Source organism: Neoarius graeffei, chromosome 11 (genome assembly GCF_027579695.1).
Source record: "Neoarius graeffei isolate fNeoGra1 chromosome 11, fNeoGra1.pri, whole genome shotgun sequence".
NCBI classification, from domain to species: Eukaryota; Metazoa; Chordata; class Actinopteri; order Siluriformes; family Ariidae; genus Neoarius; species Neoarius graeffei.
This window is the reverse complement of record NC_083579.1, coordinates 23351316-23364470: the sequence shown is the minus strand read 5'-3', so window position 1 is coordinate 23364470 and position 13155 is coordinate 23351316. Positions and strand designations below refer to the sequence as shown.

Below are 13155 nucleotides of genomic sequence, written 5' to 3'. Positions count from 1 at the left end.
CACTCACCGTGTCGTTGTACATGTCCTTCCGCACTCTGTTTATCTCTGAAACACAAGCAAACACCACATGGGTTAATACAGAAAACATATCTACATTACACACACACACGAACACACCCCAATCCATCTGTGAGATAAACACAGATCTGAGTGTGCAACCCCTCCTACACACTCCCAACCTGAAAATACAGCTTCTTCTGTTTCTGCTCATACAGAGACAGAGCAAATGTTCCCAATGCAACACACACCCGCAGCTGCAGAACGCTATTGCACAAAGCCTCATTCATAACGTTTGCCAGCCAAATGATCTCACACTGCTGGGGCCAAATGATTTAGCACTAGAGGTCCATTTCTCTCTGACACACACCCACCCACCCCGGATGTGCGCTCATTCTTCATGCAGTCACTCCCAAACAATACAGTTACAAACTTCACAGCAGCAAATCCAGATAAACAGGAGGTTTCTGGGTCTCAGTGCTCACAAAGTGAAGCGCTCTGACATGCAACACTCGCATGCTTGCAATACACGGCACCATGTGTTCATTTTTAATGACCAGTCCCACCGACATGGCTCAAGTCGGCCATGTTCTTGCTCTGCGATGAAGTGGAACAAATCAGTTTTTATCAGGTTAACCATACTGGATTTCCTCAGAACATAGTTTGATCTGAAACACCTCCTGATTGCTGCATGTCGTCTGTTCGTTACAGAGATGACGTGGACTTGAATTACGTTGTCAGATGTTAGTGTACTGGAGTGAAACCACATACAGCCTTAACATCAGTGATTTCACACATAATGGAAAATAAAGTACACATTTTTCTCCTTCATGTTGCTTCACGTTCCTCCATTTCCAAAAGAGTTCATCTTTGTCTATGGCTACTAATGACAAAACTTCAAGAATTTCATTTTCATTTCTACAATTTTTTTTTTAATTAAAGCTTTCATCTCATGCTGGTTAAGAGAGTAAAACAAAAAAAACTGAAAAAAGGTAAAAGAAAGTTAAAATAAACTTAAACAGTTAAAGGGAAAAACTAAAATTAAAAAGAAAAACAAACAACGAAATAAAAAGAAAAAATAAGAACCAAGTTAAATGAAAAAAAAAGGGGGGAAAAAAAAAAAGACACCAAAAAGCAAGAATGAACTAAAACAAAAAATAAAAGAAAAACTCAAGAAGCAGCCCTGGGCCCAAAGGATCGCGAGTTTGATTCCAAGACTGGCAGGGAAAACATGGGGGAGTGAATGAACAGCACTTTCTCCTCCCTCTGCATCGCGGCTGAAGTGCCCTTGAGCAAAGCACCTTACCCCCAACTGCTCCCCAGGCATTGTAGCATAGCTGACCACTGCTCTGGGTGTGCACGTGTTTATACACGCGTGTCATTACTCACTTATGTGCATGTGTGTGTTCACTGCTTCAGATGGATAAATGCAGCAGAGGAATTTTGCTGTGCATGTGAAGGGTTTCTTGGTTTCTTTCTTCTAAAAGAAAACTAAAAAATTATCTGGACCCATTCGGTGCAGATTTATTTTGAAATTAAACTGTGGGTGGTAAAAGAGAGCAACTGGACTTGCTTGAAGATTCTTGAAGACATTTCACCTCTCATCCAAAAGGCTTCTTCAGTTCTGTCTGACCAATGGAGCACTTGCATGTGACGTCACAGCCGATCCAGATTGTGACAGACGCCATCTTGTCAGTCAAACGCCATATTCCGCCTTCTACTTCTGCTTCTACCTTTTCTTCTGGAAAACCCTAGTATATACAATTCTACTACAACGGCTGCAGCTACAAGCTCTCCCTACCTGTGCACGTTTATGTTTTTTGTGTGTATTTTTGCATGTTGTTCGTCTGTACCGGACTTCAATATCCACTACAACCGTATGGACTTACTGGACATTGGTTTCCAGCAGAAAATGACGGTTTGTAGCGATTTCCATCGCATGCACAACATTCCGGACGAGATAGCGAGACCAGCGGGGTCTCCATGGATTGTTATCGGAGGCAAAGCGAAGGAGGTGGCGCCGGGAGCGGAAGCAAAAGCGAGGCTGCAGGCAGAGCCGGCCTGTTGACTAAGCTCAGAAAACAGCCACTCAAATCTCCACTGCTAAGCCTCTACCTCTCCAACGCCAGATCCATGTTAAACAAGACGGACAATTTGGAATTACAGCCGGAATTACCTCATTCTATTCTATAATTGGCTGGTCAGTGCTATACTCAATACTTAAGTGACTTACCCATCCAATGAGGATTCTTGTTTACAAGATGCCACATCTGAGTCGCTGACAAATCCTGAATTTCTGTAAAGATAACTGTCCAGAGATTTATAAGCACGCAGTGCTTCACCACTGAACAGCGAGGGAAAGTTAATGAGGTAATTATACACGTCTGGGTATTCCGCTGGCAGTTCAAAATCCGGTCGTGAAAACTCTGTCCGGTAAGCCATAAGGGTCACTAATTTGTAGATCGTTTATTTTAGACATATATCTAGTTATCTGTTCATTAGAAAAATGAGCCGTGTAGTCCGTCGGTTGAAATTGATCCATTCTGTACACGAGTGCAACAGTATTCAGCAGTGTTTTTGACCAACAAGATGGCGGTTGTGTACTTTCCGGTCACATGACTGCAAGACCTCTATAGGGAGTATCAGGTATTTATCCTCTCATGGATGAAAAGCAATTCTAAGGTGTTGTTGAGTCATCCTGTTGGTGTGAGTCACTGGGGGGTGGGTGTGAACGGCCTAGAGAGTCGTTGGGGTGATCAATGGGTTGTTGGTTCTCTCTTGCCCCTTTTCCACCAAAGCAGTTCCAGGGCTGGTTCAGGGCCAGTGCTTAGTCTGGAACTGGGTTTTCTGTTTCCACTGACAAAGAACTGTCTCTGCAGCCAGAAAAACCGGTTCCAGGCTAGCACCAACTCTCTGCTAGGCCAAAGGAAAGAACCGCTTACGTCAGCTTGGGGGGGTGGGGGGGGGGTGGGGGGGGAGTTGTTAAGACCAACAACAATAACAAGACCGCGAAAGATCGCCATTTTTAAGCGACGAGAAGCAGCAGCTGTACAAACGCGAAGCCATCCATTATTATTATTGTTGCTGCTGCTGCTTCTTCCGCGTTGTTTTTGCTTCGATATTCGCGCCAAGGTTTATGCAAACATAGCAACGTAACTGACGTATACAGCGACGTAACTGATGTATACAGCGACGTAACTGACGTGGCTTCCTTTAGCACCGCAAGCTATGGAAAAGCAAACTAGTTCTCAGCTGGCTCGCAAGTTGAACGAGTTGTGAACCAGCACCGGCTCCGAACCAGTCCTGGAACTGATTTGGTGGAAAATGGGTATCTGTCCTCCTGTGAGTCACTGACACAGCTGGGTTTTGGTGTGCATTCAGTTGTCTCGGAAGTGTGCCAAGGACTGCATTGTAGGTGGATGATAAATGGTGTCTTTTACCCCTTTTCCACCAAATCAGTTTCAGGGCTGGTTTGGGGCCAGTGCTGGTGCTGGTTCACAACTCGTTCAACTTGCGAGCCAGCTGAGAACCAGTTTGCTTTTCCATAGCTAAGGGAAGGGAAGACACGTCATTACGTCGCTGTATACGTCAGTTACGTCATTGTATATGTCATTACGTCGCTGTATACGTCAGTTACGTCGCTACGTTTGCATAAACCTTGGCACGAATATCGAAGCAAAAACAACACGGAAGGAGCAGCAGCAGCAACAACAATAATAATAAAATGACTTCGCGTTTGTACAGCTGCTGCTTCTCGTCGCTTAAAAATGGCGATCTTTCGCGGTCTTATTGTTGTTGGTCTTAACAACTCCGCCCCCCCGCTGACGTAAGCGGTTCTTTCCTCTGGCCCAGCAGAGAGTTGGTGCGAGCCTGGAACCGGTTTTTCTGGCCCCAGAGCCAGTTCTTTGTCAGTGGAAACAGAAAACCCGGTTCCAAACTAAGCATTGGCCCCGAACCAGCCCTGGAACTGCTTTGGTGGAAAAGGGGCATTAGACCACCACCACCTCTGTTCAGTGATGCAGACCTGTTTACCCCAAATTTGCCCTGTCAGTAGTCTTGCAGTATCTTGTCAGTAGTTTTGGTAAGCTGTCAGTAGGAATTTTACTGGGGTCCAATCTATGTATTGTATCGAAGACAAAAAGTAGAAAGCAGCCTATTAGATAATAGTACTTATTCAAGTTGAAAGTAAGTGATAGATTACATGAAAAAAATTTTAAAAATTAAAATCTAGCACTGATCTTATTTTTTCTGTCAAGTTAAGCACCTGTGAGAACCAAAAAGCAAACCCATGTAAGATTCTAGATCTGCTCCATAATCCTCATATTACCAAGCCTAGACTCTAAGGTCTACTTGTTGACTCCTCATACATTTCATTATTTCAGTATCTCTGAAATAACCAGAAGACTAGCAGTAATACTTATTTAGGATGCTACAATAAGAAAAAATATTTCAGAGACCATACTATGCTCTAATAAGCTACTTAATACTTGATTGGCAGCTATACTGATCTCACTCTTTACTAACAAATCACAAGTCATTGATACCTGGCAACTTGACAAAACAAGAAAAAAAATGTCAAGATCAAAAAAAGTTTAATTTCAAGTTAACAAAGTTTGACATTGGTTAATAACTGAACATGCATTTATGGCAACTCAATTATGGCATTCAACGCAACATACGGTAAACGTGGCTTAAACGTGCGTGAGGGAAATTGTAACAAATTGTCTGTCAACATTGAAAAAGAAAGAAGTAATCTTCTTCTGCCCCGGACAGTCTTTGGCTTTCTTCCGCTTCGTGCCACGGGATGACATCTTTAAATGCCCAAGCGTCAACAAAAACAACTCACGAATTACTTCTGTCAAAAGCTCCCGCACCGGTGGGTGAAAGGTCATTCAGTCTCGAGAAATCTCGCTCTACAACTCAGCGGACCTTGTATGTAACCCATGTAAAATCTCGCGAGAGCAGCCGCGACAAGTAAACAACTAAACATGGCGCCTCAGTCTGGAAACCGCCAATTCGGATTGTTTTTGCACCGTCTGGCGGTGTATCTACTATGATTGGAATATTTTTGGAGCAATTATAACGTATTTGATGATCAGACATATTGTCACGTAGTGTTGCTGGGATGTTTTCACGGAGTCGGTAAGGGGGCGCACGCCGAGAGTAAGACGGTGCAGCGCCCCTGTTCCCCCGTTTAGACGAAAGCCTGATGAAACATTTGGCAACATTTCGGCCATAAATCGTAGTTTTTGGACAAGAATTCGTAGTCCGTATTTTGTTTTGAAAAATCGTAGGAACTACGGACAAATCGTAGGAGTAAACAGGTCTGGTGATGGCCATTCCAGGTTCATACCACCGATCCTCTCTGGCTAAAATGCATACGTTGCAATCCTGAAATGAGTGTCCTTTGTTGTTAAGATGAAGATAGACAGCAGAGTCCTGGCCTGAGGAACTGGCTCTCCTGTGTTGAGCCATGCGCCTGTGAAGCGGTTATTTTGTTTCCCCAATATATGAGTCCGTGCATTCCTCACTGCACTGAATTGCATATACTATGTTGTCCTGTTTGTGTCTGGGTATTCTGTCCTTAGGGGGGACCAGGTTCTGCTTCAGGGTGTTACTGGGTCTGAAATGTACCGGAATGTTGCGTTTCAGACCCAATAACACCCTGAAGCAGAACCTGATCCACCCTAAGGACAGAATACCCAGACACAAACAGGACAACGTAGTGTATGCAATTCAGTGCAGTGAGGAATGCACAGACTCATATTGGGGAAACAAAACAACCGCTTCACAGGCGCATGGCTCAACACAGGAGAGCCAGTTCCTCAGGCCAGGACTCTGCTGTCTATCTTCATCTTAACAACAAAGGACACTCATTTCAGGATTGCAACGTACGCATTTTAGCCAGAGAGGATCAGTGGTATGAGCAAGGAGTTAAAGAAGTCATTTTTCTCAACCTGGAATGACCATCACTGAACAGAGGTGGTGGTCTAAGACACCATTTATCATCCACCAACAATGCAGTCCTTGGCACACTTCCTAGACAACTGAATGCACACCAAAACCCAGCTGTTTCAGTGACTCACAGGAGGACAGAGAGAACCAACAACCCATTGATCACCCCAACAACTCTCTAGGCCGTTCACACCCAGCCCCCAGTGACCCACACCAACAGGATGACTCAACAACACCTTAGGATTGCTTTTCATCCATGAGAGGATAAATACCTGATACTCCCTATTAGTCAGACAGAACTGAAGAACCCTTTCGGATGAGAGGTGAAACGTCTTCAAGAATCTTCAAGCAAGTCCAGTTGCTCTCTTACCACCCATGACCTGGATGACTGAGAATCTTCATAGACATGTTTGAAATTAAACTGAGGTTCATTATTTAAACACAATAATTGTGTGCATTTGTTTCTCCTCCTCTGGAGTTTTGGTGGCATGTTATTGGAAAAACGTGACGAAAATGACACTAATCACGAGACACGAGATACAGGGCAGAGTCTCCCGTTAGAAACATTCCCACTATAGACATTTCACTGAGCACTTTATCTGTTCAAGTTGAATAAAAAGTCTTCAGTGCTTTTGATCTCGCACAAAATAAATAACCAAAAAGGAGAAAGTGTATAGAAAGGAGTTTGTCCTCACAATGATCTGAAATCATGTAGCACACCACACACAGGGAAACCACAAATCCTTCCCACTAACCACACACACACACGAAAGTAAACTGTGTGTTGCACAAGGTTTGTAGAAAGGACAAAGGAAACACCTGAAAACAAACACACATGAAGAGGATGAACACAGAAGGGAAAAGAAAAAAAAAACCCATAGTGGTACTGTATTCTAAACAGGGCTTTGATTTGGTACACCACATCTGGACAACATCTGTGGCAGACCCTTAGGATGTGAAAAATAAACACTCCATGAATGCATTGGGGGAGGGACAAAAAAAAAAAAAAACAAAGCAGTCTGAACACTCCAGTGTCTCATTCCGAAGCCTCGACTCTGAAAGCTGACCCACTGTTGGATGTGAATCTGTTACACAAGGAGGACAAGCAAGAGTGACAAATTTAGTAGCTAGGAGAGGTTAAAGGAACTTTCAAAATACAGAGCAGAAAGATTAAATTCACATCTGATTTAGATGACGGACACTGCTGAACACATTTTATTAGCATGGGCCATGACTATGTAAACCAGAGGGTCTCGATTCCCTTTTAAATGATAGATAAATAAATAAAATGAAGACAAACTAAAACTTAAAGGTAGACTACCTTTCAGATTTTTCAAGTGTACAGCGTCTTGCATCTTGACAAAGCAAGCAATATTAAAACAAAGAAGCACTCCAAACAGGTCAGAGACAAAGTTGTGGAGAAGTATGGATCAGGGTGGGGTTATTTATAAAAAAAAAATAAATAAAGTCTGTGTGTGTGTGTGTATATATATATATATATATATATATATATATATATATATATGTGTGTGTGTGTGTGTGTGTGTGTGTGTGTGTGTGTGTATATATATATATATATATATATATATATATATATATATATATATATATATATATATATATATATATATATACACACACACACACACACACACACACACATATAGAAGGAAAGATGGATGTCACACTAAATACAGGGCAATTCTGGAGGAAAATCTGTTGAGTCAGCCAAAGGTTTGAGACTGGGTCAAAGATTCACGTTCCAGCAGGACAATAACCCTAAACTAACTGCTAAAAGCTACAGTGAAAGGGAAACTTTTACATGTCTTGAAATGGGCTAATCAAAGCCCAGATCTCAATCCAATTGAGAATCTGTGGCATAACTTCAAGATTGCTGTACACCAACGCAATCCATCTAACTTGGAGTTGGAACAGTTTTGTTCTGAGGAATGGGCAAAAATCCCAGTGGCTAGATGTGCTAAGCTAATAGAGACATACCCCAACAAACTTGCAGCTGTAATTGCAGCAAAAGGTGGATCTACAAAGACTTTGAGGGGGGTGAATACCTATGCACATTCCAGATTCTTTTTTTTCTTATCTTATTGTTTGTGTCACAATAAAACAATTTTCATCTTTAAAGTGGTAGGCATGTTGTGAAAAATCAAATTGTGTTAACCCCCCAAAAATAAATTTTAATTCCATCTTGTAATGCGACAAAACCGGACAAACACAAAGGGGGATGAAAACTATTGCAAGACACTGGTCATAAAAATAAATTTTCCTTGACACCCAATTATTTTTGTTTAGTAGACCGAAAGCTACTGAATTTGAATCACAGACTTCCAATTTTATTAGTTTTTTTTTTAAATAGAACGATTAATGAATTTAGGGCCATATGGCCCTAAATTTGCCAATATTTTTGCCTGCCTCACCATGACCCAATTCAAGACACTACATCATACATCACGTGGTGGGCTTTCCCCATTCGTGCAATACATTGTGGGATACAAATTTGAAACAGGAGAGAAAAATGGAGGATGTGAGTGTGTGAATGAAACATGAAAGACTGACTACAGTAACAAAGCAAGAAAAGACGTTATGTTGTGAAGGAAAGGAAATGCAGGACCAAACTAATAAATATCGGCAGTCAGTGAGCACCTCTGTTACCCCTTTTCCACCAAATCAGTTCCAGGGCTGGTTTGGAGCCAGTGCTGGTGCTGGTTCACAACTTGTTCAACTTGCGAACCAGCTGAGAACCAGCTTGCTTTTCCATCGCTCGCGGTGCTAAGAGAAGACACGTCATTACGTCGCTGTATACGTCAGTTACATCGTTGTATACATCATTACGTCGCTGTATACATCAGTTATGTTGCTACGTTTACATAAACCTTGGCGTGAATATCGAAGCAAAAACAACACGGAAGGAGCAGCAGCAGCAACAACAATAATAATAAAATGACTTTGCGTTTGTACAGCTGCTGCTTCTCGTCGCTTAAAAATGGCGATCTTTCGCGGTCTTATTGTTGTTGGTCTTAACAACTCCGCCCCCCCGCTGACGTAAGCGGTTCTTTCCTCTGGCCCAGCAGAGAGTTGGTGCGAGTCTGGAACCGGTTTTTCTGGCCTCAGAGCCAGTTCTTTGTCAGTGGAAACAGAAAACCCGGTTCCAAACTAAGCACTGGCCCCGAACCAGCCCTGGAACTGCTTTGGTGGAAAAGGGGCATGTGTGATCAGCTGTTTGTTTCGCAACAGAATGATGTAACTATCAGTGACTGGTCAAGGTAAAACTGTAGATGGCAGTCATGCAATAGTGGATGCCAGCTGCTGTAAAACCCAAAAGAAGAAGAGGTAAACCTATGCATGCTCACACGGACTTCCTCTGTCTGCTTGACTGCGCGAAGCAGGTGATTTCATGCACATTATTTGCTAGGGAATCCCCTCAAATTAAATAACTTCCCAGCCACAGAATGGCCTGATATTTGAGATATTATAGAAATAAACATGACCAAATTTCAGAGGGGACCAAATTTCACCAATTTTATGAAACTGAAAGGCTGTCTCACTAAGTAAAATAAAAAATTAAAACAAAGTAAAAATAGACTAAAAAAGAAACAAAAGCAAATTAAAAAACAAATTAAAAAATAAACTAAAACAAAAAATATCCAAAAAATAAAAACTAAAGCCAAGTCCAATAATGAAACAAAATTAAACAAAAACTAAATCAAAAACAAGACCAATGCCCAGCCATTGTATTTAAAGATGCAGAACAATTATGGTTGTTCATTGGAGTCAGTCACCCAGTTTTCACAAAAATGGTCATTAGACTCCAGTTGGCATTATTTATGGAGAGAATTGTTTCGATAATGATGGATTGTGGTTTTCATTGCTGTAATAAAATGAGAAAATCATAACCCTTAGTTTGGCTGCGGTTCACAGACCCTGCTTCAAGATCTGCAGGTCCAAAATGCCAGCGCTCATTCCAGACTCAAAACACTGGAGCTTAACTGCGTGATGAACAAGTAAAAGAGCCACGGCAGCACTGGGAGAATAAAACGTCACCAGAACAGCAGAAATACTGCAGATGAGACGAGGAGCGTAAAGAAAACTGAGCTAAGGAACAGGCGCTTCACTGCTATGTGCATTTCCTCAGGCCTTTCATTCCACAAAAGGTTCTTTACTCACCTCTCCAGATTGCTGTGTGTGTGTGTGTGTGTGTGTGTGTGTGTGTGTGTGTGTGTGTGTGTATGTAATATTTCTGTTGATCTACGATATCCCTCCCATATTCGAGGCTGTCTAGCAAGTTTGGTGTAATCTTATTCCTATCAGTGCCTCTAATTTTAGCACCAGCACTTTAATTGCAATGGTACTAAATCGGAGACCAGTGAGAACGTCACACACTGTGGGTCATGTTATTCTAAGATCTAAAGCCAAAACTTTAGATTTAATAGTGGACAAGACAATAAGAAAACGGATAAGGAAATGTTCGGTGTGATCGCCACTTAACAGGGCTGGACGATATGACCACAATACCAGGGTTTTTTCTAGAAAAATTTAGTATGAGGGCGCTCACCATGGCAAGGGAGCGAAGCGGGGGGCGGGGGGAGATGGTGCCGGTTGTCACCCTCCGCCGTGCAAAGCCTTTGAAAAATGCTCCAATGGGACATTCTGAGGCTATCTGAGAGGGAAATTGTAACAAATTGTCTGTCAACATTGAAAAAGAAAGAAGTAATCTTCTGCCCCGGACAGTCTTTGGCTTTCTTCCTCTTCGTGCCGCGGGATGACATCTTTAAATGCCCAAGCGTCAACAAAAACAACTCGCGAACTACTTCTGTCAAAAGCTCCTGCGCCGGTGGGTGAAAGGTCATTCAGTCTCGAGAAATCTCGCTCTACAACTCAGCTGACCTTGTATGTAACCCATGTCAAATCTCACGAGAGCAGCCGCGACAAGTAAACAACTAAATAACATGGCGCCTCAGTCTGGAAAACGCCAATTCGGATTGTTTTTGCACCGTCTGGCGGTGTATCTACTATGATTGGAATATTTTTGGAGCAATTATAACGTATTTAATGATCAGACACATTGTCACGTAGTGTTGCTGGGATGTTTTCACAGAGTCGGTAAGGGGGTGCACGCCGAGAGTAAGAGGGCGCAGCGCCCCTGTTCCCCCGTTTAGACGAAAGCCTGACAATACGTTTATTGTGATTTATAATGCAATACAATTTCTGAGATATTGGATCGCTGATATCTTTTCACAGATTGGAAGTCTTCTACTTGATCTTTAAAATGAAAAGCTGTGTCAAATATTAATAATTAATATCTTCGTGAAGAATCATCATTGTCGTCACCACCACCATTCATCTTCCAGCTGCTCCAGTTAGGTGTTGCCACAGTAGCTCATCAGCTGCATATCTGATTTGGCATGGGTTTTACACTGGATGCCCTTCCTGACACAACCCTCCCCAGTCTATCCGGGCTTGGGACAGGCACCAAGTATGCACTGGCTTATGCAACCCAGTGACTGGGGATTTTACCTAATCTGCATGTCTTAACTGTGGAGGAAGCCCACACAGACACAGGGAGAACATGCAAACTCATCACAGAAAGTGAGGTTTGAACCTGGAACCTTCTTGCTATGAGGAGACAGTGCTAACCACTCCACTATTTACTTCATTAATAATTAACAGATTTATCAGTAACAGTTTTTAAACGCAACACTCAGTAACCCTACACAGGATGCATATCGTGCATCATAGAAATCCCTTCAATAATCGTGATATGATCGTTTTGCTGCATCATCTATCTTGACGTAATAAACAGCATGTCCAGTTTTTTTTTTTTTTTTTAAACATGACCAGTCATGCCATCATCTTGTCATTTGGTTTCCAAGATAGAGGCTTGAGAATTCAGGTGTTCAAAGTTGGTGCAAAGTAAAAATAATTGCTGCTAGATACGATTTTGGGTCTCTCGTTTTGTCTTTTTCCCTTTTGAGTTTGGTTTGAACAGAAATAAACAGTGAATGCTAGCGCTAAACTAACTGTTCAGCACAAGTAAGAGCCCATTATATAAACCTCATACGCATTTTTTAAATAAATAAATAATATTCATTAAAATAAATATATATGTAAATAAATATATGCGCATGTGCGTATATACATACACATTTTATATAATTGTATATTACACACACATCTTTTATTTTTGAAAAGTGGAGAACCCTGCCCAGTTTACATTTTAAGTGTTACTGCTATGTTGCATGTTTGTCGTTATACATTCAATTTCTTCATTCTGCAAGCGTTCATGTTATGTTCTGATTTCCCAAATTTTGATTGGGCTTTGTGGCATACAAACTGGAATTGCAATGAGACCCAGGAATGAAATCTACCATTAATACAGCAGTGTAGGTTTCTGAACTGATCTGGATGATCACAGAAATCACCATAGCATACTGCATACACACATTCTCATTGAAACTCGACCCACTGAAGTGAAACAGCGTCAAAATTACTCGACCGGCAGACTGCGAAGATTTCATTGTTAAAATGTTTTGTTTTCTAGTTCTTTTACTGTTTGAAGTTGCAGAGTTCATTACTTGATGGTTGTAGTGTTTGTTTTACTGAAAAAATAATTTGGAAGAAGGTATGCTTTTTCTGTTTAAGAATTCATATTGTAATAGTAAATGATGGATAACAGTAATTTATTGTTCTTTAAATGAGAAATACCATTGTAATGAGTTTTGCACATAAAAATTCTGTATACACAGTTCTGAGTAAATAAGACCTGAGCATTTAGGAAAATAAATGCAGTATTTTGCTGAGAAAGCAAACTGATAAATTTCAAATGGTATATGCTTCAAAATTGATATACTTTGAATCTCTAAATGATGGCATGTCATGGAGGAATAGATATGTCCAATTGTACAGATAAATTGCTATAAGAAAATACTTGATGTGTAATTTGTTATATATATTTACAGAAAAATCTATTTCAAATGGACCATGGACAGCTAACGATTGGCTGTTCGAAACTGCGAAATTCATTTTCGGCTGGGGGGCTGGTCCCCCCACCAGGGCGTTGCCCTGGACCCACATGGGGGCTTAGGTGGATGATCCCTGGCCTAATCGGTTACTTTTCACATTTCATCTGCTGTTTTCCATACTAATGAAAACCCTGTGTGTGTGTGTGTGTGTGTGTGTGTGTGTGAGAGA

General features: G+C 41.5%; 1 protein-coding gene across 4 annotated transcripts in view; it reads right to left on the bottom strand.

Moving 5' to 3' along the window:
* qkia (QKI, KH domain containing, RNA binding a) overlaps window positions 1-13155 on the bottom strand; it is a 237003-nt gene that overhangs the window by 164365 nt on the left and 59483 nt on the right. For all 4 annotated transcript variants that reach the window (XM_060933628.1, XM_060933630.1, XM_060933629.1 and 1 more), the window contains exon 2: window positions 1-45. This exon is cut by the window's left edge and continues 98 nt beyond it. In XM_060933628.1, coding sequence (XP_060789611.1) covers window positions 1-45 — 45 coding nt within the window. The remainder of the gene's footprint in view (window positions 46-13155) is intronic.